This window comes from Labrus bergylta, chromosome 7 (genome assembly GCF_963930695.1).
Source record: "Labrus bergylta chromosome 7, fLabBer1.1, whole genome shotgun sequence".
Lineage (NCBI taxonomy): Eukaryota > Metazoa > Chordata > Actinopteri > Labriformes > Labridae > Labrus > Labrus bergylta.
In genome coordinates, this window is record NC_089201.1 from 10,234,433 (window position 1) to 10,261,168 (window position 26,736).

A 26,736-nucleotide genomic window follows, 5' to 3' on the forward strand; every position below is an offset into this window, starting at 1 on the left:
TTAATGCAGTGTTCTTCAAACATGTTAAAGACAGGGTTGGTAATTTTCCTCTAGATTCACTTTTTAAGATTTTGGTTGAATTTTCTTTAGGTCCTGACAGACATTAATAAATCAAGTGCTCTGAAAAAGGAAAATCTGTCACCTGTAGCAGTTGTAAGCATATAAAGGTAGGTACCAATTTGATGAACCAATCACGCCTCCCTGTGTCCCTGCTGGTTCTCTACCCCTTGTATTCACTAGCTCACACTCAAAGCCGATGACGGAGTTTGTACTGTCAGTTAACTTATCGCTGAATGAGATGTGAGACGTCATAATTTCTACACAATGCAAGTGATGAGCTGAGGTCCACTTCTTGAGCCAACAGCGTTCGTGCATGTAAGTGAGGGGCGTGGCTTTTGAGGGAGCACAGAGTGGAGGGGGTGGGTGTAGATGAAGCACTGAGGGAATGCTACTTTCAAAATCATGCTGGTTTTGGAAAATTACCAACCCTGCCTTTAACATACTCTGCCTAATATAAATTTATCAAAGACACTGGTTGTATTAAAAAAAAAAAGCAGGATAATGACCTGAGAGGGGTCCTTGCCACTGTAGGAAGGGGGGGGGGGCAAAGATCTCAAGGGGGTGCAAGGCTCTGTCTGCTCTGAGGTATTCACATTTAAATGAGCATATTTTCACTAAAATCGTTAGAACAAACTTAATGAATCTTTAATACAAAAGTCTTTCAGTAACAACTTGTGTGTGTAGGCCTATTCTGTTCAGATTTTATCACTGACATGAATATAACTTTTAGAATGCATCTTTTTTTTGGTCTGGGTCCAGGTGGGATTGGGAGTTGTCTTAAATACAAGCAGAGGGGGTCTCTAAGGAAAAAGGGTCGGGAGCCACTGGTTCAATGCACTGAGCTGGGCTTGATTCACCAGTATGATGTATAGTAAAGGTATTAACAATCAGTTGGATGGACATTAGGATGCTCATGCTCAGAACCTTACAAACGTAGATTTTTTTACCATAACTTTTAGGCAGTATGAACCAGTAATACGTTCACTTCAATATTTGTCTTTTTTCCATCCAAACCATGGATTTGCTCTTATTTTGGGTTAATATAGAAGGAACATAAAGTGCTCTGAGAGTCTTTAAACTCTTTACTTTTTTGAGACTTTTGATAAAGAAAAATGTCATCATGTTAAATCCCTCGCAGGGTTTATAAAATCGGTTACATTTGTGGACAAGTAAAGGCTGTAGTTGCTCCTTTGTTTTCAACCTATCAGGGAACTTATATTTAGCAAAAAAAAGGAAAGACAACAATACACTGCAAGTCACAATTCCTTCAGTAGTTTTAATGAAAATAAATTCTTTTTTGTACAATACAAAACAAATAAATATCCATGGAGCCCACAGTTCTCAGACAGACCTCTGGCCCCGCTGAGTGTCGTACTGTTGTTAGTCGGAATGTGCAGCTAAACACAAGATCAGGGCTTGTGTTGCATTCTGGGTAAGTGGGAAGTGTGAGGTTTTTGTTTTATTACATGTGGTTAAGCTTGTTGAGAGCCAGACAGGCTGAACTTACTGATTTGTAAAATTTGTAAAAAATTTAAGTCATCAGGATTCAAACAGCTCACAGTGCCAACTTGTCTTTAACAGCAACAGTACAACACCTGCACAGGCTGAGTTTGTCTCTCGACAGTCTTTGATCCCTCTTTGGGAAAGCATTGACCCATCCAGGCAATATTCAATATTGAGGGGGTTTCACAAAGTTCAACTGCTACTTTATGGCTTGCTTATTCTGCAAAGGGTTAGAGACCAGTCAAAAAAACAAAACAAAAAAACAGTGAGGATGAAACACTGATAAAAATAAAAACTCTGATCCATTAGAAAATCCTGTCAAAGATAAAAATAAAACAAAACGTGTGGTTATTTTAGTTCCCTCACGTTTGGTTGGTAGGGTAGGTTTTTTTTCTTTAAAAAAAAAGTTATTATGTGCAGTGCATAATAGACACTTTTGTATTGGGGGGAGGGCTTTGACGAAATTAAGCACTCCAATTCATTTTCTTAAAAAAAAAAAAAAAAAACTTGCAGTTTTGGATTTTTACAGTACACTTAACCCTTCACTGCCATGTGCCAAATTTGCAATAACTACCACCCTCTAGTGGATGCTTCTGGTACAACACATCAGGGCAGAAACAACATGAGCCTTTGTGAAACCTCCTTCATTAGACCGTTAGTAAAAACAGACAGATTTTACATATTTTATATACAAACTGATAAATATATGGTGAGAACAACGCGCTACTTCTTTTCTCTACATTCATTTCACACAAGCCGTGTTTCCAATTGCCAGTGCAAACTATGGCAAATGCAAAAACATTTGTGTTTTGTTTTATTAAAGCTGGTCACACAGAAGGTCTCACCTTACCTTTTTTTATGTACAATGTTTCAACCGATAGCAATTTGCTATACTCTCGTAGTGACGCTCCAAAACAGAAAAGGGATTTATGAGTCAGAATATAAAAATGTTTTTTTTTTCCTTTCACTAATTAACATCTTTATTTCTGCTAGCAAAAATATCAGATATTTACCAAAACATTCATTGACATATTAAAATGTAGAATTTAAATCATGTTTTTGTTTATTTTAAAGAGTTTTTTTTAGTGTTTTATTTTTATGTGGTTCCATATCATCAGGGCCACATGGACACAAAGACCTGCTTTATCCCTTGCACAGAAGTGTTTTTTTTAAATAACAAATCATCACAGTTTTCCAATAAGAGTAGAAAGAGGGGTCCATAAAGCAGGCCGGATATGTACACACCTGTACATTGAAGGGGCTTCCAATGTAAAAGTGAGGTCAGTTGATCAAGCTGTAGAAGTGTTACTGTCGTCCTTTTAGTAGCACACGTCATCCACAACTTATTTAAATCTCATTATTTTTAATAAAACAATTACTGCAAATGGTCAAAATACGCAGCTCTAATTAATGACCTGGAGTTCCATTTGTACACTAACCAGCGGAGCCTAAAGAGAGGGTGGGGTAGAGACAGGGCGGTGTGTTTGGACGGCTGACATTCCTGCACCACCTTATCTCTGAGGAGAGAACGTTCAAGAAGACAAGCAAGAGGAGGTGCTGCTGCTGCTGCTGCTAACGCTACGCTATGATGCACAGGTTCAATGTGTGAGAACTGCAGGGTGGAAATGTACAAGAGAAGATTGCTCATTCCAAATACTATGGAGGAAAGTGACTGTCTCTGTTTCCTCACAAAAGCATCGGTTTTCATCATTTACAGTCGTTCTATAATTTATTTGACGACTGTATAAATATATGTGAAATGTTTTTGTACGGTTTCCTCTTGTGTCGTATGCATGCTGCTTATATATATATAGATATATATATCTATATATATATAGATATATATATTTATGACGTCCAGGTATCCAGAAACCTGTTTCTTGTTTCTGTTTGCGAGTCCAGTTGTTTGGAAATGGACGTTTCTTCAACCTCACCTGTAAAAGCAGAAAACACTGTTTTAGTTAAACAGGAATCAGGAAGTAGTCTGATTATCAAACATCAGAGGGTTACATTTCTTATTGCTTTTCTTACATTTGCTGGCTAAATGCCTGGACATGAAACAGAGTGTAATACTCTGTTATACCAAAACATGTCTGTGCTGGATAGATTCAGCTTGATGCTTTGGCCACCTGCAGGGCAGGCTGGTCATCTTGCATGTAGTATGGGAGCTATCAGATAACTGTCTAAAAAGGACACCCACTATACCATGGTACAGAAGTAAAGGAGGGTTCTCTCTCTCTCTCTGTCTCTCTCTCTCTCTTTCAATGTGTGTTTTCCAGGGAGTACATAAACAAAGTAAATGGAAATCATGAAGAACGCTAACCTACATGCAATTAGTTTTAAACTGAGAGGTGTCAAGTTTGCTCACAGCCAGATTCTATTCAAAACAAAACAATCAACAGAAAAAAAGAGAGCTATCAAAATGTTTATTCGCTATTTTTAACTGTTTCAATTATGTGGGAAAACATGATGCTAGTTTCAGTTAAGCAAAATATTCATTATTCTATTGCATGACTTATTTCTATTTTATTTTTATTGAATTTCCATACATAAGTATCCGCTTTCAAGTGTGTACAGAGGAACCGTTGTTCTCAAAACATTGTTAGTAGGAAGAGGCAGAGCTCCCTGGAGCCTGTATTAAAGTGAACAGTAATCATTATCAGCTGTAAGATTTCTTTACCTATTATAAAGCCGCTGCAGCCTAATATAGGTAATAAAGGACCCTGCTGCTCTCAGGATTCATGTTGACATAGGAGGAGCTAACACAACCTAACAGGACTGTCCAAAATCAACAGTCGTGAGATAAAGATTACCACAGGTGCAGCAGGTCCATTGTGTTGTTGTATCACTGCTGTCTTTTTTAATTGTAAAGGTTCAAATGTTCAGCTTACGTTCTAAAGAGTTTCAGAGGATGATTCAATTGATGTTTATTAATTGATTAAAAAGCAAGCTTTTTATTCCTTTTTCATCTTATGCAGTTTTAAATTGAAACGATGAAAAAATAAAAAGAAGAATTCGGATTTTAAATGGTTTAAATTACCCTTGGATCGCTCTATTTGTGTGTTAGCACATGAGCTTTGTCTTAATGATCAGTAAACAGAGTGTCTTGTTGCTGTGATTTGGCTGTTAGTTTTGATCTACACTTCTTCTGCAAACAAGGAACTACATGTTTGGGAGTTTTAGATGCCTCTAGATGACTGTCCTCACTGTTGAGACTGAGAGCAGTAAAATCCTGCTAACAGTATACATGTTTTAGTAATTACATCCATGTTGTATGTACTGTATGTTTCTTTGCTGTTAGAAACAAGACGCTGTTAATCTTACCTTGTATCACTGATGATGTCCTGTTGTCTCTCCACATGTCTCATCCTCCATTCTCTCCTCCTCCTGCTCGACGCCCTCTTCCATTCTCTCCTCCCCCCACGCATCCTCTCTCTCCTCCTCTGACCTCCTCTCTTCCTCCCTTGCTGCTGCTGCTGTGCAGAACAGTCGCCCTTGTTGCCTCTGGCTGCGCCGGACTTTTCGGCTGAGGTCTTTCCTCGAAGTCTGAGTTGGGGTAGTCGCTGGGCTGGGGGGTGGGGGTAAGGAGGGACATGAGGAGGAAGGGGTGGAGGGTTTGGACCAGGATAGAGGACTCTGAGCTGGGGAGGGAGGCGTAGCAGTGGAAGGAGGGAGGCAGGCAGATGTCGATGTCGACGTTATGGCTGCAGAAGGATACGTGTTCGAGGAGGTGCAAGGAGTCTGGTTCTCGAAATCTTCCAGGTCTTCATTTGGGGCGTAGGCGGCGGGGGTGCAGACTGTGGAGGAGTCTGGAGCTGTAGAGCAGCCGGCCGCTTCAGCGCCTGCAGGACTTCTGGGTGGAGAGTCTAAGAAAACAACAGAGTTCGACTGAGATGTATCACAGTAATAATCATGGTAACATTTTGTAGATCCTCATATGGGAAAATCAAATTAAATCTTGCTTCCGTGTTCAGTCCTACCAGGGCCACTGCTGGTCTGTGACTCGTCAGTCATTGGTGGCTCTGCCTCTTCTTGGATTGTTGGGACTGATGCTAGTAGACCTGAGACATATACACACACACTCAGCTGTGACAAATATCCTCGACTTACTATTAGGTGTAACCACGGCATAAATGTATCTGTGAAAAAAACACAACACCTCTGGATCTAAATGTGACGGCATTACTGTAAAAGACTCGTTCCATTTACCATCATCAATCTATGATTTCCATTTCTGAAATATGTCTACTGATCAGTCTGTCTAGAGAGTTACAAGAAAAGGAAAGTATCTGAGACTGGCTCAGCAGGGATGAAACAATGGAGCCAGAACACCCATACTGTATTATCATTAAGTTTTTGTTTTGACGTAATGTTGATAAAGCGATGAAAAGTACGATCGTGAGTTTGTATATTTTGTTTTATTTTGAAATTGACCGGACACCTTGTCTGACTTTCTGTCCAGGTGGTCATATTCTGTCCAGCTTGATGCCTGCCTGCAGCGTACTCTGTTGAAAATAGACTCGCAGTGTATTTGATACGTAACAGAGCGTAGTGGCGCTGCTGACACGCTACTGAGACGGACTGCGGCGCTTGCTGTGGAAACACAATCATTGACTAGGGTCGCCCCTGCCGCTGACGGACCGCCGAGCACACGGAGTATGTGAAAATTGCGAGTGCAGGGATGTTTAGTACTGCCTCTAGTCCACAAGCACTGCTGACTAAGACATCCACCTAATGGTAATTCTGAAAAGAAGTTCAAAGACATCAAACAGTGATTGTAAAATCATTGTACGGCTGTTTTTTGGACTTGATTGGCTTGTCCTGCCTTTGTTTGATTTTTATTAGGCCATAGTCTGTCTAATGGACAAACTGCCAATGAAAGTAGTGGTGTTTAGCGTGGTTAGCCGTAACCCTTGAAAACAGTAGTTGCTATGGAAACCACATGGTATGCTGGTATATAGTGGGCAGTTTAGTTTAGGCACGTTGACTTACTGAGCCCTCTGTAATGGGAAAGTTGCTGGTAAACTTGTTTCATTCTCTCGATGTTGAGCCTGCTGCACTCTGCGTGGTTGATCATAGGTTTGGGATAATGCACTCCCACCACACAGTTTGCCGCCTTCTGCACAGAATCGGGGGCGTTCCACGGCTCATAGATGTACCGGTTTGGGTAGTCCTTCAAGATGGGGATGTAATGCCTGTACGATATGTCAAATAAAAGAAGACCACACCATTAGATCTTAGATTTGGTTGGCTGCAAGACGATAAAACATGAAGGAAGCAACCCTGAATTAGAAGATATTTAACATATAATGTGTTACAGTTGGAGCTCCAGTGTGAAGACTACCTGATGAAGTCCCCTGATGGGTCTGTTCTCCTCCCAAAGCCGACAGGACAGTAGCAGTGGAAGAACTGCTGGAAGAAGGCACTGCAGGACAGCCACATCCAGCTGCCAGCGTTTACACTCCAGTCTGCATCAAGCAGCAGCTCCTCAAACACCTGGAGGAACACACACACACACACACACACCTCTACATGATGAATGCTGTCATGATGAATGCTGGCCCAAAAGCCCTTCATTCTGCAAAAGTAGACGGTTTAAAAGCAAAGAAGTGTTTGAGGAACTGATGTGTGCACCTTCATGCCGCTCTCCCAGCTGATCCACAGGTCGCCCCTGGTGAGGAAACAGGCCACAGCATGTCGGGCCAAGTGGTGGATCCAGCCCTCTTGTCTTAGCTGAGTCATGATGGCGTCAATCCAGGGAAAACCTGTCCGGCCCTCAGCCCACTTGGCCAGCGCCTCTGGGTTCTGGTCCCAAGGGATCTGAAATTTAACAGGCGAACGGCAGAAAACAAACATATTTAGAGGGATAGCAGAGATGAGACAAGAAGAGAGAGACAGCAAGAGAGCTACAGACATCGTGTATGTGTGACAACAGAAAGGAGACAACACGTCACATTTTTGAAACTTTGAGCCAAACTTCCTGAATTTTTTACTGCAGAGAAATTTGATCCCTATCAAACTGAATATTTGTTGCCCAGAACAAAGAAGGCTGCAGATTGTGTGTCAGCATCAATGCTTGTTTTTTTCTAATATACCAGCATAGCCAATACAGGTTGGTTTTTTTTTTGGTGGGAAATAGAGAAGATAAGAGTTGGGAGAAAGGAGTTGCAGGTCGAACTTGGGTTTCTACTACTGCTGCTCATGGCTCGCAACATTTTGGTTGAGTCAAATCTATTGAGAACTAGATTACTGGTTTGTTCAAGGGTTGCCGGTATCCTTATGAATCCATAAAACAAGACAATGTTACTATGACAACACAAACAAAGAAATTGTGTTAAAAGGCTACATGCGTTACACCCTATAAACATAGAAAGACAAATACATTTAGTGGCTAACACCAAAACCAAGATCTTTGAGGTTCAGTTCACCAGTGCACAGAATTGAATATATTTAAAATACGCCATTTACTCGAAGAAACTTTAACCAGCCCCTCATTGAAGATCTGGCCTCATATCTACAGGTCAGAGCTTTAATGAGAGTGAGCTTCTTCTTTTGACCTGAGTGTTGCTCAGGCTCACCTGTACACAGATGGGGTTTCCATCCATGCGGTCAAAGTTGGGATTGTTTGTGGCAGCTGTGTAGAAGAACTCTCTCCATAACAACTGGCCGAACAGCGACAGAGGAGGACTGGAACGCTTCCGCAGCTGATGGAGAAGAAAAAAAAAAAGAATGAATTTTCTTCTTATTCAGAATTTGATTTCCAAAGAGAGAACTGAGAACTGTGTGTGATGTAAACTGGACTCTGTGAGTTACCTTCATGTAGAGTTCTCGGAGGTTGTAGTACAAAACCCTGCAGGACAGACAGCCGAAGCGCAGGAAGGGGCTGAGGCCAGTGGGACTGGCATACAGAGTGCACATGTTCACCCGAGGGTGCTCAAAATTGGCCACCCACACCTGCACATAAAGACATAGTGAGTAAGATTCTTTGTGTTTTTAAGCCATCAGTCGACAAAACAGGAACACTTTAAAATGTTAAATGGACTTGAGCTTGTATAGCACCTTTTAAGTCTTCTGACTACTCAAAGTGTTTTTACAGCGCAGGTCACACCTACACATTCACACACTGATGGTACAGGGTGCTATGTAAAGTGGCCAGAAGTAACTAATAATGTGCATACATGTTCATACGCCGCGACAAAGTAGCGGGAGCAACTTGGGGTAAAGTGTCTTGCCCATGTGGCCGCGGAAGCGGGGGATCAAACCCCTATCCTTAAGCCCAATTCACACATATTCTGTGCGCGCCGCGGTCCGTCAGCGCCGCTCACTACGTTGTACTTAGCTGCCACTCTAGTCAATCATTGTGTTCACACGGCGCGCTGCGGTCCATCTCCGGAGCGTGCCACTGACGGCACTGCGCTCTGCTCCGTTTCAAATACGCAGCAAGTCTGTTTACTCCGGAGTACGCTGCAGGTTCGCGTCAAGCTAGACAGAATATGACAGCCCAGACAGGAAGTCAGACAACGAAACACACACAGAGCATCCGGTCAATTTCAAAATAAAACACAATATACGGACTCGCGATCGTATTTTTCATCACTTTATCAACATTACGTCAAAACAGGTACCGAATTAACAACAATGCATCCTCAGAAAGACAAAGCAACATGTTGTTTGCATGTTTTTCTCTTAATTCCCGCAGGATCTTGTAGTTCTCCTGTGATGTGTCATGGGTGCGCTCTGCTGCGCTGACGTCCCAGAAACGGATCCAGTGTGAATGGGCGTGAGCCGTCCGACGGAGCAAAACCGTGGCGCTGACGGACCGCGGCGCGCACAGAGTATGTGTGAATTGCGGGTTAGACCGACTCTACCAACTGAGTCACTGCCACCCCAAAATGCAAAAATGCAACCTTGTGCTCCTGGAAATGTTGATGAGCATTATTGTTTTAAAGAAAATGTGTTCATTAATTGACTAACCCACTGATTGAATTATCATGCATTAACAGGCAGATTAACTGATCAAACTGACCATGCAACAAGGGCCGTAAAGAAAACACAGACTCGGCTTTAAAAGGATTAACGGTACGTTATCCCATCCCTTTACAACAAAACTTAAACGTGGTATCTTTAGTTCAGTTATTCAGAGTGGTCATAGGGTTTGTTACAGCAGCTTCTTGTTTACCTTTTTGTCCAGATGTTTGTTGAGTCTGTCTAAGGCCTCAGACTCTCCTCCATGCCAGATAGCTGGAGATAAACCCACCGTCCTGAAACCTGGACACATATTGACAAGGAGACATGGTCAAAAACATCATGTGTTAAAAATGTAGTGTTTGAAGGTCACTACTGGAGGAATGTGTCAGAACTTAGAAGAAAGAACCCTTTAAACTTGTGATGTGACTCTGATCGGGTACATACAGTACGCTCTGAGAGGTGATATTTCTTTTACTGTTGCTGACTGAGGAGTTAAAGGAGCATTTCAGCAACTTTCTGACCCTATCGGTCATTTTAACATCAAATCACATGTAGTAAAGGGAGACGTCTGTGGAACCAAATGGTCAGACTGTTTAATTTATTTAACTGGATAGAATCACTATACAGAAGAGGAAAGGAATACATTTGTACTACATTTAATATGACTGATAAAATGTATGGACAGCAAGGCCTAGTCCACACGTAGAAGGGTATCTTTGAAGATGGAGCTTTTTATACGCGTTTTGGCCTTTCGTACACACGCAAGCTGCATTTTAGGTCACTGAAAACACAACAGAAAACTCTGTTTAAGGTGTTTATGTGTAGATGGTAAAACTGAGTTTGGGCTTTGTAACATGTCAGTGTGCACCGTTTTTTCTTCAATTTGACGTCATTGTGCGACCCTGTCACTTTTGAGATTACAATTGCAGGTGTAACAATTACATGTACATGCTAACATATACATACACAGTTTCTCTTCCACTATGTTGACGAGCAGAGATGCCTGAATGGATTAAGGATCTGGTGGGACAACTTTGAAAACTAAATGGTTCTTGCAGGGGAATGGGGAGAAAATCTTCGGACGTCAAGGACATCGTTGTCGACTTGACGTGCTCATGACAGCCGTTAACAGTGCGTGTCTGCGTTTTCATGTGGACGGGATTATTCTTTTTAAAAGGGAGGAGGAAAACCTCTGTTAAAAAAAAAAAAAAAAAAACACCCGCTAAGTTAGGCTGTAAACTGGACACTAGTTAATTACAAGTGAATTGACTAATCCATTAAACTTAATTCATCTTAAGACTTTATTCTCCTTGTTGACCCTTCAGTAAACCCAGGCATGCTCAATGAGGTGTACATAGGTCATAAAAACACACTGTCAAGTTACCTAGTTCTTCCAGTGAAGGTATACCATACAGCTGGTCGTGGTTGTCAGCTATCTTAGCGTGACATTTGTCCATCTGCTGCTGGCTGATGGGAGGCAGAGGTCTCCTGGGTAACTCCAGTCTGTTAACAATGGTCTGAAAGCGCTTAAAGGTCAGAGGAGGACTGTTGTTGTTCATCTCTATTATCCTGTGACCAACACAAAGAAGACAGAAAAGTAGCGACAAAATATTATACACAGGTTTAGAGTAGGTTCTGTCAGCAGCAGTCTGTGAACTATAGATCTGACACAAATCAACAATACGGGTGTATTTGAGGAGGTACAGTTAGGCCAGTATTAATTTTTTTCTTTTTCATTAAATGTACCGGTAATAAACAAAATCTAATAGTTAGTACATTACAAGACTTTTACAAACACATTTACGAGGGATAAAAAATATGATCTATTTTTGTTTTGTCTGAGGAAAATCCCCAAAAATATGGAGATATTATTTTTTTTCCTCGGCCCTTTCCTGCATGTCAACACCCACCCTCTCCTCCCAATGTTTCCTGTCTCTCTTCAGCGGTCCTATTTAATAAAGGCAAAAAGGCCCAAACCATCACTTAAGAAATACATCTGAGAGCAGCGTGGCCGACTAATTGATATGTTATAAATTAATTAGACAACGACACCTTGATGTTGCATTTCAACTGTTTGCCTCCAAATTACAACGTGCTGTACAGAATCAAGCACATACATCAATACTTAAACAAAATGAGAGTTTTTATTTTACCAAAGCCAGAGCTTCAAATAAAACGTGTTGAAATGTACGGATCTGGTAGAAGTTCAGAGTACAAATAATGTACAAAGTAAGACATGAGTAACTTCCAACTAATACTCAAAAATGCTGAATAACAGAGAGGGGGTTAGAACTTTAAGGGAAACTATAACATTAGGAAACTGTGTGCTGTGTACAATGAAGAGTAAGGGCCTGATCACACAGAAACAGGTCGCATTAGGTGTGGCTGATGCAAAAACGCCTGAGCGCATCTGAGGGGGAAACCAGCAGGGAGCGCCTGTGGAGCAGGTCTGCGTGCACATACGGGAGATCAAATAAAATAAGAGGGAAAGAATGGATTTCAGCAAATGTAGAGCTCGACTCGCTGTTGTTTTGCTTCTCGACAAGGAGGGGGAATAATGTCATAAAAAGCAGAGGTAAAGCCTCCTACTTGATTTGATTGGCTGCTTCAGCCAAAACTGACAAATGGACAAGCGCTGCAACTCCGCATCTTGAGATGGAAAGTTTACATTTTTTTGACTTTTCAGCGGGCCATAAAATACTCTATAAAATAGCATCACACAGCAGCAGAGAAGAGCTCCCGGCAAGAGCGCTACACACAACGGTTTAACAGGTGACGCTGTTCCAGCAATGCACCTCAGATATGTGGAACAGTTTGAAAACAAACTGACAGCAAAGCAAAAACCTAACTCTGTTCAAGTTATGAATAAGTTCAAAATATGTTATTGCAATAGGTATAATGAAGAAGCGATCAAGACAACTAGCTCATTTGAATGATTCATGTTTTGAGTTCTCTCTGGTTTAGACACAGGGAAGATATCTGCACTACAGCTGATGAAAAGTTGATAAGGGGTTGGATAAATAAGTGTGACCTTCATTCTTCTCCCTTACAGACATTTACCGTTTGTTTCATGTTGAATATGAACGCTGTCATTGTTGTTTAGTTTCATTTTTTTTTAGCTTTGATCATTTATTTATTGATCTAGTTTTTTTATATTTCTGAAATAGAGATTTCAATCAATCGATAGCAGGGTCTCTCTAAACTATATCAAACTATGATTAAATACTTACTATAGAAACATCACAGAAAACAAATGTTCTTATTATCAAGCTCTGTACTAGAAATCAAACTTCCTTAACTGTCAAAAGATCACAGTGTGGGAAACTGAAACCCTTGGCTGAAGAAGCTAACTCTGTCTTATAAATATGATTTAAACCTGGACATTTGTGTTTCAGGATACTTATTTAAAATGTTAAAAATCAATATAAATGAATAGTACATATTTTAAAATCACATGAAATAGGAGTTCAAGTTGCAGCAGACTTTGCTTTGTATCTTTTAAAACGATCAGATAAAGCTGTTAGCGCATGAGAAATAAAACATTTATTAGTTTTATTACGTCTCACTAGTTTGTTAATGAAGTCTACTCAGATTCTTTGCTTTGGAAAGATGATATTTAAATCTATATTATCACATTTTCCACAATAAACTATAATTCCTCTGCAGCCCTGTAAACATCGTAAAGCATTTTGAGCTGATGTTGTTCATAGAATTAAGTTAAGGGGTTTAGAGATCATAAGCAATTGTCAGTGACCATGTATGAATAACATCAGTATACGCCTGGATTAAAGAGTTGGACAGCAGGAAGGCTAGACAGACTGACGTGAACAAGCTGTACCTGCTAAAAGAAAAACCTCTTAAATTTCTCCAAAGCTGTAAAGAGTCCATCTTTAAGGAAAATATGTCAGCCTTCTGTCTCCTTTTCAAGTGAAAGTGAAGCTCTGTATATATAGTTTCTACCTTGTACAACTCTATATCTGTGAGGCCGTACTCGCTCCTTGGTTAGTGGATTCACAGCAAGGATAGTTTCCTATTGGTCAATTCACTGTGGCCACTGTGTATGAGCCCGGTAAGCTGGGCACATGTTCACCAGAGCGTGGACACACACACACACACAGTGAAGCTCCCTCCTGCTGCCTCATCCATTCGTTCAGTATTCTTACATAATGAATTGGAATATTACGAGGCTGTTTGTGTAATACGGTGCTGTAATACTGTCAGTCCCAATGCCCTCCATGCACAAGACACAGAGAGGGTTTTTATAAGAGGAAAGTCCTTTGGCACTCCTTTCCACCTGACTCATGCGGGCACCCTGTCACAGCACATGGACAGGGGTGTGACCTGCAGTCACATCACATGACCACCGGAGGGCTCTGCTGTGTGTGACGCTGTAGTAACAGATGTATCATTCTAATATCTTCTTGTATAAAAGGTGGACTTCTGACTTTTTTTTTTTAATGACTAAAAGCTCTTTCAGCTGTTTCCAGCTGTTTTAGTTATCATGGTTTCATTTCTTGTGCCTTTGTATCCCTAGAGTCTGTGCCACATGAGAATCGAGGTCCTTTTCGTCATTCATTCATAACATTTTTTTAAGTAAACACAAAACTTATAAATACAATTCTGAATGTAGAAACATGGATACAATATTTGTAATATTCTAAGAGTTCTTTAAAGTCTATATTTGGTCAGATTTGTGATTTTCATATTTGATTAAACCTTTATTGCCTCTAGGGGAATTAGAGAGCCTAAAAAAAAACAATACAAGCGACGACAGACTTCAAAAGCATACAGAGCATTAAAGCTTCACATGATTAGGTTAGGTTTCAATAACAAGTTCAATAAAGTGCAGAGTGCCATGTTCATAGTGTATGATGAGAGCTTATTAAGCAGCTGGTACAAACAATGTGATGCCTCTTTTAGTCCTCATCCGGGGCATTCTGGACCTGCGCCCTGAAGTCATGAGTTCACACTCAGACCAAAGGGGGGTGCACAGGGTCTGCTGTAATCTTGTTGGCTAACCTCAGGGTGTACTGGTCTGACTGTCAGGTTAAGAAACGCTGCACATTTACTTCCCAGTTATCTTGCTGCTTAGTGTAACAACTTTGTCCAGTTTGTATGGACAATGCTCCTCCCACACGCTGAACAAAAAGGTCAACACACAAAGGGTGAACAGTGAAAAGCTGTTGTAATAGTTCATACAGTGCCTCTATGCTTTTTTCCCGTTCCGATGTAATTTCATGGTGCATCTTCAAATATGTCACGTCCCTAAAATCTGTACAACCTTAAGGTGACGGATCAAACAACAACATAAATACACTTAAAAACAGTCTGTGTAATTATTATCAAATCAATCCCTCAAAAAGGATTTGTGAAAAATCTGTAAGCTCAAATGAGTAAATGAGTGGCATACTCATTGACAGCCAACAGCACGTTTCTCTGTAACAGAGGCATTTCCTATTCTGGTATCTGAATCAACAAAACTTCATGAAATAGCAGTTAGACAGTCAGTTCTGCACTGCGCACCAAGAAAAAAAAACACAGACTGCAAAGCTAAACTCAGGAAAATATAACAACACTTATTTAGAGCCCTGCTTGTGTTGGTCAGCTGAGAGCCAATGAAAAATGTCCATGAAAGTACAAGTGCTACTTAATCTGAGTCGAGAGCCTGATGATTGTACCTGACACATTTTTGTCTAAAGTTTATACTTCGGGTGCCTGAAGGCGTTATTGATCTCAGTGTTGAGTGTAAAACATTCAAGAACAATGGCTACTTTGTGTGTGTTTGGCTTTCACGCACCTGTCCAGGTTGTAGAGGGTGTGTGAGTTTCTGACAATGGTCTCCACGCCAAACTCCTGAGCCATTTTGATGATGGCTCCATCCCTCTCCTTCCCATAAGGCTCGGGGTCATATTCAAATGTCAGCCTGGTCACGTTCCACTCCTTCAGTCGGGCACGGGAAGAAAAAGAAAAAAAGAAAAAAAGAGACCGGAAGAGAAGGAAAGATATTGTTAGCCCAGTAGTGAGACAAGCACAATCAAAAATGTATATCATGGCACCATTCAAGTACATTCATACTAAAAAATCCCCCAATAGTTAATCATCCATCATTAGAAGTTAAAATAGCTTATTTCAATGCTGCTGATAAAGATGATATCGAGATAAAACATTAACAGCATGCCATGCTGTAGCTCCTGTATTGCTGTGTGTGAACACTCTGCAGCTACAAACACACACACACAGAGGTGTTTCACAAAGTCAGGGTCACGTCTGTGGTGTCTCAGCTAATCACTCAAAAATGTTCAGTTTAACCGTGACTCTTCCTCTCAAGTGGTCTCATGAGTCTGGAGTTCATCAGAGTAAGACTGACAAATCTTGTTGAACACACACACACATCTAAAAAATGGTGGAGTTCAATATTTCCTTTCCATGTCTGAGAAAAATGTGTTTTTGTGTGAAGGGTTGGTAATTAATGCTGGAAGGGCTGTCCTAAAAAAATCCCTCATCATTACTGCTCTGCTTGAATTGTTTTAAGGGTCAAAGGATATCTAATAGCCCCCTGAACATACACCAAACAGTACCAGGTCATTCTGTTGAAAAACAAAGGAGGGAAAGCTTTATTGTGCTATATTCTTATTCATTTGTCCATCACAATAAAGTCTACACTTTCACACCCAAATGTTCTGTTATTGGCAGAGCTAGACTATTGCAGTCTATAATATATAATCGAGAACTGCTGGTGTGTTATGTAAAAGGCTGTTATATAGACATGGTGAGCACCTCATTGCTCCTCCCTGCCTGAAACTAAATCTCATCAGGGAATCTTACAAATGTTAACAGGGTCAGCGTCAGCTCTCAGTTCAGTGCCACATTAAGATGCAAACTATGACACTCTGTAGAGTGTGTGTGCTGCTGGTGTTGGATGTGTTTAGCAACAGTGGACATGCAGGCCAAACATTAACAATGTTATTTTTTTTGCAATGAAAGCAATTCCTTTAAAAATAAGTTTTTGTAACGGGGTGGAGAAATAGTCTCGACACGAAAGAGAACTCAAGTTTTCAGCACCTTATTGGAAGACAGATAGAGCCGGTCAACGGTTCAAAACAAATCACTGTGGGAAATGTACATTTATATAAAAAGGTGGATACTCAATTTAAGCCATTTTATTTTACAAAAATGTATCAAATCTGTCACATGTATTTTTCTACAGTATTTCCGTGTCTCCTTTCCTCTGCTTGTGCAGAGTGCAGCTGTGCTCACACACCTTGAATAAGGTTGTGCGTTGTCGCAGTGGGCGAGGTCGCGGGGGAAAACATATGGAATAATGAACTGTTTGTTTATCTTGAGTGCGAGACGATCTGGAAACTTTGGTAACTTCAGACTAACAAATGGGAGTGTTTAAGGATGGCCTTAAAATATGGGAGAAACCTGACGTGTTGGCAGTTAGGCATAAATCTGCCAGATGGGTTTACACTGCTCTTTATGAAGAATTACACTGCCCTTTAATTTATGGGTATGTAAATTGGCAAGCCCTTGCTTTTAAGTACGGCTGAGCAGGACACCCATATCAGTACCATCACCTGTTGTGATTTTTGCCATACCATCATCACCAGTTTAACCACAGACGTTTTGTTTTGGTCCACAAACATGAGGCAACACTGCTCAACCTACAAGCCACAGTGGCTGGTAATTAAAGAATGCTATAAATAAGTAGCATGTAATAGTGATTTGTGACTGTGTCTCAGACTGAGACCCCCGGTCTCCTGCTTGAGCAGAGCCAGCGGTCACGGTCACACACAGATTAAATGGCCTTTCCTCCTTGTCCTGTCAGTGTTTACAGTGAAAGTGAATTGTGGCACAGCTATCAGGTACACTTGTATTCTCTCCTCTCCCAGTTTCAGCAAATAACACTCAGCATTAAGTTGTGTTAAGCTTGCTGCTGTGCGTCTCTTTCTCTCTGTCTGGGGCTTTGACTTAGGCTTTGTGCAGGAACAGATTTGCATCTCCATTACAACATGTCTACCTGCTTGAAGGTGTGTTTCAACTCATGTCTTGCTTGTATTAAGTCCAAGATGATGATAAGAAGTGGGCAGTGTCTGAGTCAAAGGAGCGCTGTAAAGAATAAAAATTGACGACAACGCTGTCGAAAATCTCTGCTAATTGTAGCTCCGTCAACTCTTTATTCATTAAGACATTCTATTCCCGCAAAATCTTTCACAATGAAGGTCCCCACTTGTCATGCAGTAGAGACGAGTCATTATTATGATCAAGTCATATGTGGGGTTTTCGGAAGCAGCTTCAAACATCTCTGCAGGAGAGAAACTTAACTTAAAACCACACAGATTCAGTTAGAAGCTGCTGAGATCTTAACGCACAGTGACTTTTAAAAAGAATCTTTCTTCGGTCTCATGCAAAGAGATGAGATAGATATCCCATCAAACAGGCTTATTCTTTGTGTAAATGTTTTCATATGCTCAGGCCCTTCTAATACTGTGATATAACCGTTACCAGAAAAAGCAAATGAAAATACAGTGATATGAATCTGAGGTCATATCCCACCTCTACTTCTAAGAATAAAACTCATTCAGTTAAAAAGCTAAACAAAATAATTCAATGTTTTCTTGCCACTTGCTGCCTCCCAGAGGCAAAAACTACATGTCTCCTTGTGGTCGTACGTCTGTGAAATAAGCATTTTGATTCAAGTGCCATAAATATTACAGGATACTTTAGAATTATTTTGCAGAGATTGTTCCTCACAAAGTGTTACTGGTGTCATTCATTAAAACAGAGCGCAAAACTGTTCCTGTGTCGTTGAAAGCTCTGTAGTGCCTACCAGAGGGGAGAAGTTGTAACAGGATGTGATGCATCATGGGCCATATTTGCTGCCAGTTTCCTGACTGTGTAGAAACAAGTCCTGGGTAGAGTGTAGGTTTGATGATGTAGAGCACAGATTTGAAATCCAAAACAAGATCAGTAAAAAAAATTGTCCTTAAAGGGGAACTCATTGGTGTCCAGTAAGCGCCTGTGATATCCGTTAGAGGGGCCTATGACTTTCAAGGGATTTCATGACCGCAGATGTCAGTGCAACTGGCCTGCAGCAGTCATCTCATCCTGTGATGTTTTTGTCTACAAAAGTAGAGTGACAGAGCATTTGATGTATTTAGAAATACAGTAGGTTCCATCGTTTACACAGACGTAAACAAGGCTCGGTTAATTTCTCCATCACAATCTAAAGGCACAAAGAAGGTGGAATAAAGGCCCTGCATTGACATTCTAAACAGGCTGTGTAAAAGTGTCAGCTCAGCTGTTCAGCAATGACTGGAGGCAGGATGGTGACAAGCCTTCTGCTCATTTTGCACAACGCCAGATCTTCTTCTGGTCGATAAAGCTGACAAACATCCTCTTCACAGATGAAGGTGGGTGTATGGGAGTTTGGTGTAGGCAGGTATTTGTTCACTGTTGTAGAAGGTGAGGGGCAAAAAAGTGGGATTTTCAATTAATTCCATGCAGGTTAGGTGGTCCTTATAGTTGGAAGGAGGGGTTTCCAGGTTTTGGAGATTTTCTGCAGGGCTATCCTATCCACTTGTGCTTGTGGTGTATTGATGGGTTAATGCATGGGATTACAATGGAGACTTTGAGGTGTTTATCTTTTTTAATTCAAATGAATCATGACTTTCTCACCTCATGTTCAAATCTCAACTGAGCATCATTAAGCTCATTAAACCTTTAATTAAATGATGATACACAAAACGTGACGCAGACTCAGTACACAAAGGGACACCAGCAAATTGTTACCAATCAGCAGAAAGCGACCGAGGCCAGTGATTAGGGGCTGAAGAGATGAACGTGATATTAACATTTGTTTGATAATGAAGCCTGTTGATCCTCTATCATTCTGTGGAATATCAAGTCCATTTTTAAACCGCGAAAAAAGGGGAGAACTCATCAGCATAATGAACACATAGATCCCCATTACAAAAAGTTTGTCTCCTTAGCACACTGCATCATCATGAACTCACAGGTCACATCTCCCAGTCCAAGTCATTCACAGCATGTAGAGATGTTGTTTGTGCATTGTAATGGGGCGATCCGTCAAGACAGTGAACTTCTGTGCCAGCCGTAAAAAGAGCCTTCCTTTGTGGCACTATGTAATCCATTCATTGTCTTTAATTCTCACTAGGGGTGTAACGGTACACAAAAATTTCGGTTCGGTACGGTTCCAAGTTTTGAAGCTTCAGTTTGGTACATTTTCGGTACAGTAAAGGGACCTGATGCAACACTTTTTTTTCTTCATTAGGAACATTTAGAATTTCCCTTTTACACATTGGGCTAAGTGCAGCATCGACAGTTCAGACTTGTACCCCTGCTCAGGTTACTTTTTAATAACATTTTAAATTAAACATTGTAAAAAAATAATAATAATAAACTTATGCTGCATCCTTCAACCAAAAGAGTCTCCAATAAATAAAAGATATGAATGAAATAAAGCATTTTAGAATGAAATTAAGTAATTAATATAGCCTAAATGTAAAAATATAATTTTAATTACAGTGACACCTTTTAGTTTATATAATCTGCAGAGTTTGCACAGTTTATGTTTTTCACAAGTTACTAACTAAAAGTTGTCCCATAACAGCGGCCGCCGCCTTCCTCCACCCTGAGGTGTGCTTCTGCTTTGCGGTCCGTGTGGGAACACAGATTAAAGCATCTTGTTCCGCGCATACTCGGATCGGTCCGCATGCGGACTGGACAGAAAGCCCTGTACCGAAACGGTCCAAGTACGTGTACCTTTACACCCCTAATTCTCACTAAGTAATGATTGGCTAAACTTACGCTCATGTACTCAAGTTAGGGTAATTGGAAACATCTGGATAAAATTGTACAAGCGTAGTTGTCTGAGAGGTCCTGAGTTTGCATCCATAATGTTGTGTTATAGGCGACTCCTAATGGGTAGTGATGAGTGCGATGAGCAGGATGGGTTCAGGTAACTTTGGCTGGGCTAGGGATGAATCCATAGACTGCCTGATGTGTCAGTCTAAAATCCTAAATCAACTATTGTGCATTTCAATTTGGAACATTCTGAGTATTTAAAAAAGTAAATAGGAGTATTTTAAAATTGTGATTGTTATTAATTCCAGCCTCAACTATGATTCACATCAACATTTATTTATTATCAACATTTATTGAGAGCACAAAATGACTTGTTCTTAGGGTTTCCTACAGTCATTTCATAAAGAAGTCTTGTCATTTCATCAGCTCTAGTACCAAACAACAGCAGCATATCGCTGTCCCATTCATTGTGTGATTTTACACAGTATGGTCTGGGACAAAGGTGGATTTGAAACAAGACCCGAGAAGGTTCGGACAAAGTTGCACCAGCCTCTATTGTGCTGAAGATCATAATTATTAGGTGTGGCGACCGTTTTACAACAATAACAGTGATCCGTGTCATGTGGCTACTCCAAACAGCTACATCGGGAGGAGAAGGGTGAGTGGATTCTGGAGGTTGTAGGTTATTGTTTCATGTTGGACTGGGCGAGGGGAACGTGTGAGTATCAAACCTGCAGTAAACCAATTCAGTTTGTCGGTTAGACAGTGGTTTTCCACTGTGTGGGGGAAAGTTTTGTGTCTTGTTTATGTTCCCACAGTAACTATATAAAGAAGGTCCATTATTATGCAATCTTTTCTTATTTTCTACCCTGAAAAAAAAAACTACTGCAGAGCTATTGTTCAAGATTCATCAAAAACTGCTGTAGAAGCCAACAACTCCTTGTTGCTACGTCTGCTAACACAGACACACCCTCAATGTGTCACAGCCTTGTCCCTTCATTACAGCTACTCCATAAAACAGCATGCCACTACCTCCACTGCTGACAAAAACCACCCCCATTCTAGCTTTGTTCCTTTTATTAAGAATAAAGAGGAAGACTAAAGAGGAACCCTGTCTGCCTCAAACAGGCTGAGTAAATAAGGATTTTCTTGATTGATGTTGTAAGGGCTACAGTCTTGTAGTGCTTTCACACTTGCGCAAAACTCCTGAAGTTTTCTGGGTGAGCTGCATGTGTGAACACATGAACAGCCAGTTTTTCCCTAGGACTTTATCTGGAGTTAATACACCCACCTGCACTATTATTATTTCAAGTAGAAAGTCGGAGTGAACTTATGTGAGAACACAGCAGGATATTATCAGGAGAATTCACCTCGAGTGAGTTGGAGGGGGAATGACAATTATTCCCTGCATTCAGTGCACGACAATACATGAGACGGCTACTATCTCTATGCACGTAATTAAACTGCTGCATTATGTTTTCAGTTCTCCAGTATGTTCTTCTCCGCTCTTTAGTTGATATAATGATTCTATTGAACTACATACAGCATTTATATAAAGGCAAATAATGTCTCCTATAACATCGTACAGCAGACGCTGTTGCTTTGTCCGCATCATTTTGTTAAATCATGTCTTGCCTCAGGAGAGCACCCCCCCAGGTGGTTTACAGGCGGTAGAGGGGGATGTTTGATGTTGAATTGGTAAGGGGTGAGAAGCTGGGACATGCAGTAAAACCAGACAGTTTATGAGCAAGTTGGTTTTCCAATGTAAGGGGATGTTCTTCAGTTCTGGTGTATCTGGAAGAGCTAAAAGGAGTTATTAACCCTTCAGTAAAGCTCATCTTTAATATTCTCATCTCCTTAGCAACTTTATACAGGATTCTGGATTCCTTTTTCATAAGGCATCAGAAATGATGGAGGGAACTGAGCTTTTTATATTCCAGTGCAAGTGTAATGCTTTATAAAAGGTTTTAGCTGGCTGCTAGGCAATATGGCTATTCTGGACGCATGATTAAAGGCTTTATAATCCAAAGACATTTCACATGACATGAGTAAATAGCCCACACTTGAAATATGATATCGGTTCCACATTTACCAAACAACCGTAATAAAAGCAGTAAATGTACCTGCACCTTTCAAACAGATGCTGCCAACATCAGGCTGGAAACGTATTACCCAGATTGCAGTTTTTTGCAGCAGTCATCAGAAATAAAGCTTTTTTTCTAAAGAGAAAGAGAACTGTGCAGTTTTCCTGGTCCAGAACCTTGGTTGTTTACTGGGTGGTTTCCAGTTTTGGTCTCTGACAAAGGGAAGACAGGTGTTTGGCAGAAATACAGACCTTTAGAAGCCTTGGGAAAACATCGGTAGGTTGTCCTCTGACTACAAACAATCTGGAGTTGAGTTTCCTCAGACTGTTGTCCAGGTCCTCCAGAGCCTCCAGCAGAAATCTGCACACAGACACAGAGAGGAGAAATGTACCTTATGAATAAATATCCCCCACTTTCATAGCAGCATGAATAACAGTGAGGTATTGGTTGTTTCTCAGCAGTGATAAGATAGCAAAGTATTTGAAACCTGTGCAACAACACACACTGGATGTTATGGACATAAACTGAATGTTAGAGTCAGGAATGATACAGCTAAACACACAGAGGACGAAATGCAGCATAGGAGGGTTGATAGTTCAACCATCTGTAGTACCTGTCACACTAGTGCACCTTCTAATTAGCTTCCTGTGACACTCTTTCATCATTCATTCACAATTTAGCAATTTAATCGTCATCGACTGAAATCTTGTCATAATCTGTTAATCAGCAGATAGGTAAACTTAGAATTATAAGTTTGAAACCACAATGTGAATAACTTAATTTTCTATTGACAAACTGTGATGGTCAAGTTGTACTGGGTTTGAAGAAAATGGTTCATTCATGGACTAAACAGTGGACTGTTTTTGTTAATTCTCCAAAACTGAAATCAATCCAGACATATATTACTGAGACAAATGTGACAATAAACTAAGACACTGATTAATTTAAGCATTTATCAACCAGCCTTTCATCCAAACAGACAAGAAGGACTCACAGTTTATTAACCTTATCTGACAACTATTTGTCAGACAATAATAATACAGAGTTAGGCCTGTATTTTATGGCTTCTGATCAAAGGTGTATAATAGATTAGTGGGTTACTGGAACCTGCTGACTTTCAGCCAGCTCGGCCCTGACCAGTGGCCTGCTGGTCCTCAGAAATATAATCCATTTTGTGCCGTTTTCACACTCACACGAGTCGTTTCATGCCGTGCGCAACACAATACAAACAGTAATGGACAGTCACACACATTACAAGATAACAGCAGTGTAGACGTGAGGAGCCCATCAAAGGTTTGACATCAGGAGGATAAACAGTTGCTCCTCTTGGCTTTAGAGTACCTCTCTGTCAATGGCGGGATTTGGGAGCAAGCAGGTTCAAATATAATTTAATTAAAATCCCCTTAATTTTATTTAGCTAAGGAGGCACACTTAAATGATACAACCTCAGTGTATGAGAGTGAAGAATCACTTTGTAGGAAATATTATCAATCAATATTGATAATTAACAAAAAATAAACATGATACAAACTCTTACCGCTCAGAGGCAGACAGGTAAGAGTCTGTAAATTGATAATTTCTTCATGAGAATTCAGCCAAAGAGAGTGAAGCAGTACACTTCTGCTTCTATCATTTGTTACATTAATGAGTTACATTAAAAAGATTTTTTATTACGGCTGTTTGAATCTTTCTAGAATGTGAAAATGTAATGCAGAGAAGGTGATTCATGTTTTATTTTTAAAGATAATTTAATACCTTTGTTTGGTTTTACTTTAGGCTACACATGTAAAAACATTCCCGCCATAAAGTATGGTATATAAATACAGGAGAATACAGGTAACACAGGGTTTGACAATCCAGATGTTCCAGTGGAGATTAGATTAGCGTGAGAATGAGAAAAGTTCATGTAAACTTTGGAGTTTTTAATTTTTGGGGGGGAATTAACTGTTACTTCACAGTCAGTGTTTTACTATGAACAGAAAAATATATTGACATTACAGAAGAGTTCCAAAAATCATTTGTTTTTGCTGTCAATTGTAGTGCTATAAAGAAAGAAAATCGGTTCTTGCGAAAAATCTGTATCAGCTGGTCAAACCAGGTAAAAATAGAAAATTGCAGAAGGCCACAGAAATTGCAATCGGTGCATCTCTACTTCTTAGGTCTGTTGGTCATTGTTTACAGTCCAAATGACAACATGAGGTGCAAGAATGGAGATGGGAGGTAAAGTCTACAACTGCATTTGTTATCTACATTCCTCTGCAGATATCTGTTAACAATGATCAATAACAAGACTCTCAAGTGTCTTCACACAACATCTAGTGACTTCTTAAGACTGTAGTTCTCCCTCCTTGATAACAGACCACTAGATCACTGGGGTTTTTTGTTGCAAAAGTCAGTTTTAAAAAAAAAAAAAACATTAGGTTGTTATTTTATACATTACTAATGTGAAATTTAATGTGATCATCAAGCCGTCTTTATTTGTCAGACTAAAATCATACCATCAAAAGCCCTTATTTAATCCTTCATGTTCACCAGGAATGTATATCAGATCATAAGCTTTACACGAAATCCTTCATTTCAAAAAGAAACCTCCATTCATCACATCTGTCCAGTGTCTGTCTGCGTGTCAGCAGCAGATGTAAACACAGTGAAGCCTTCAGCCCACAACATACTGCGCCATCCAGTTTTTACATAATTACAATCCAACAGGTTGCTTACATAAAATGCAATAATTAAGCTGAGGTTTGCGTGTTACTACCGTGACCATTTTTCAGTATTTTGCACTAAACACCTCAAGTTGTCAACATTGTGGACTTGTTCTTTCTAATATTATTCATGTCTTTAGTACAAATCTAACGCGTGTTTACTAGTTCACCTCTTTGCCAAGAGTACGCGTACACACTAATACTTTCATAAAAACATGGCCATCGTCTAGTTGTGAACAGTTTTCATTTATTTCGCATGTCAAAAGGCTGTTCGTGTTTTGGTGTTGGGCTTAGCACGGCAATATATACATTTAAGCTAAGAGTTAGCGTAAAGAGTTAGCTTTAGCTATCTGCGTGGGGCGGAGGCCTAAGCCTTAAAAATCAAGCATTGCTCGTTTATTAGGTAATGTGTTCAACAACAATTCATCTGACAAATTGTGTAAACGTCATTTGTTGTGTTTAACGAGTCTTAAATGTGTCCCAGGTTGAATTAAATCACAAACCTCCATCGGTTGATTCCCACATTAGCGGCACCAGCAAACCACGGGTCGAGGATATAAACACAGCGCACCGTGTCCGCCGCGTTCAGGGCCTCCTGCAGCGCCGGATTATCATGCAAACGCAGCCCTTTGCGAAACCAGTGCACTGAATTCACCACCATGATGACTTCTTATTCCATTATCAGAACAAAAAAAATCCTGAGAGATCGGTTGAAATGCGGCCTCAAACGCACGAATATCCAGACTAAACCCGTCACAGTGTAGGAGACTCCCGAGAAACTCCACAGGCTGTCAAACGAAAACCAACACTGAGGGGGCGTGGCCAGGTCCCCGTGTGAGGGTGAGGTGTTGTTATCCCTGGATGTGATCGCTGATTGGACGGATGGTCAGACGTCAGTATGAATTATAAAACCAAAAGGACGGTGATTGGTTTGTTGACAAAGGGCAGAACGCAGTACAGTAGAGAGCAGCCATGTCACGTTTCCTATTGGGAGCAGAGTTTTTTTTTACATTTCTCATTGCATTGCAATTTTGTAAATTTAATAAAATATATATTAATTGTCCTCCTACTATAATTAGGCATTACTCCTCTGGTTACAATTTTCTCCCAAAATTACCAATATTGAAATATAGTTTAAAATAAAGCCAGGTAAAATGTAATAATGTGAGTTAATTTATATTTAAATGAAAACTTTATTCATATTATGGAAAGATGTAATTAAAGTTGCTGCTATCAACTATTTTGGATTCTATGTGAACATTTTAAAAGTCACTCAACATAAAGTCATCTGACATAATTTGTTATGTTTAACAAGTCTTAAATGTGTCCCAGATTGAATTAAATCAGCAGCAAATTGGTTCCAATTCCCATTGCCTCATATTCTTCTGATTTTTTGCCATACTTTCCAAACAGACAAAATTCACGTACGGTGCACAAACCTCTTCTGTTCAATCTTAATTTATGAGTACCAACCAATGATTCATGACATCCATATCACAATGTTAAACAGGTGAAAGAATGTTTGAGTGACGCCTACAGAACACTAATTGATTGGTTGATGTGAACAGCTGCTCATAATTAGCACCAAT

General features: G+C 40.2%; 1 protein-coding gene across 2 annotated transcripts; it reads right to left on the bottom strand.

Annotated features, from left to right (window-relative positions):
• Positions 1–1,316: 1,316 nt before the first annotated feature.
• On the bottom strand, positions 1,317–25,960 carry cry2 (cryptochrome circadian regulator 2). Of its 2 annotated transcripts, XM_020641557.3 has the most exons (13): positions 25,651–25,959; positions 22,694–22,802; positions 15,329–15,471; positions 10,916–11,100; positions 9,743–9,831; positions 8,377–8,517; positions 8,142–8,267; positions 7,198–7,383; positions 6,908–7,059; positions 6,556–6,758; positions 5,544–5,624; positions 4,888–5,429; positions 1,317–3,497 (listed from the first exon to the last, which is right to left on the bottom strand). In XM_020641557.3, the coding sequence occupies exons 1-12, from the start codon at positions 25,806–25,808 to the stop codon at positions 4,894–4,896; spliced, it is 2,109 nt and encodes a 702-aa protein (XP_020497213.2). In that variant the 5' UTR covers positions 25,809–25,959; the 3' UTR covers positions 1,317–3,497; positions 4,888–4,893. The 2 variants fall into 2 exon arrangements, with proteins under 2 accessions (XP_020497213.2, XP_065812790.1); XM_065956718.1 differs by lacking the exon at positions 5,544–5,624 and having other exon boundaries at positions 25,651–25,960.
• Between the last annotated feature and the right edge of the window lie 776 nt (positions 25,961–26,736).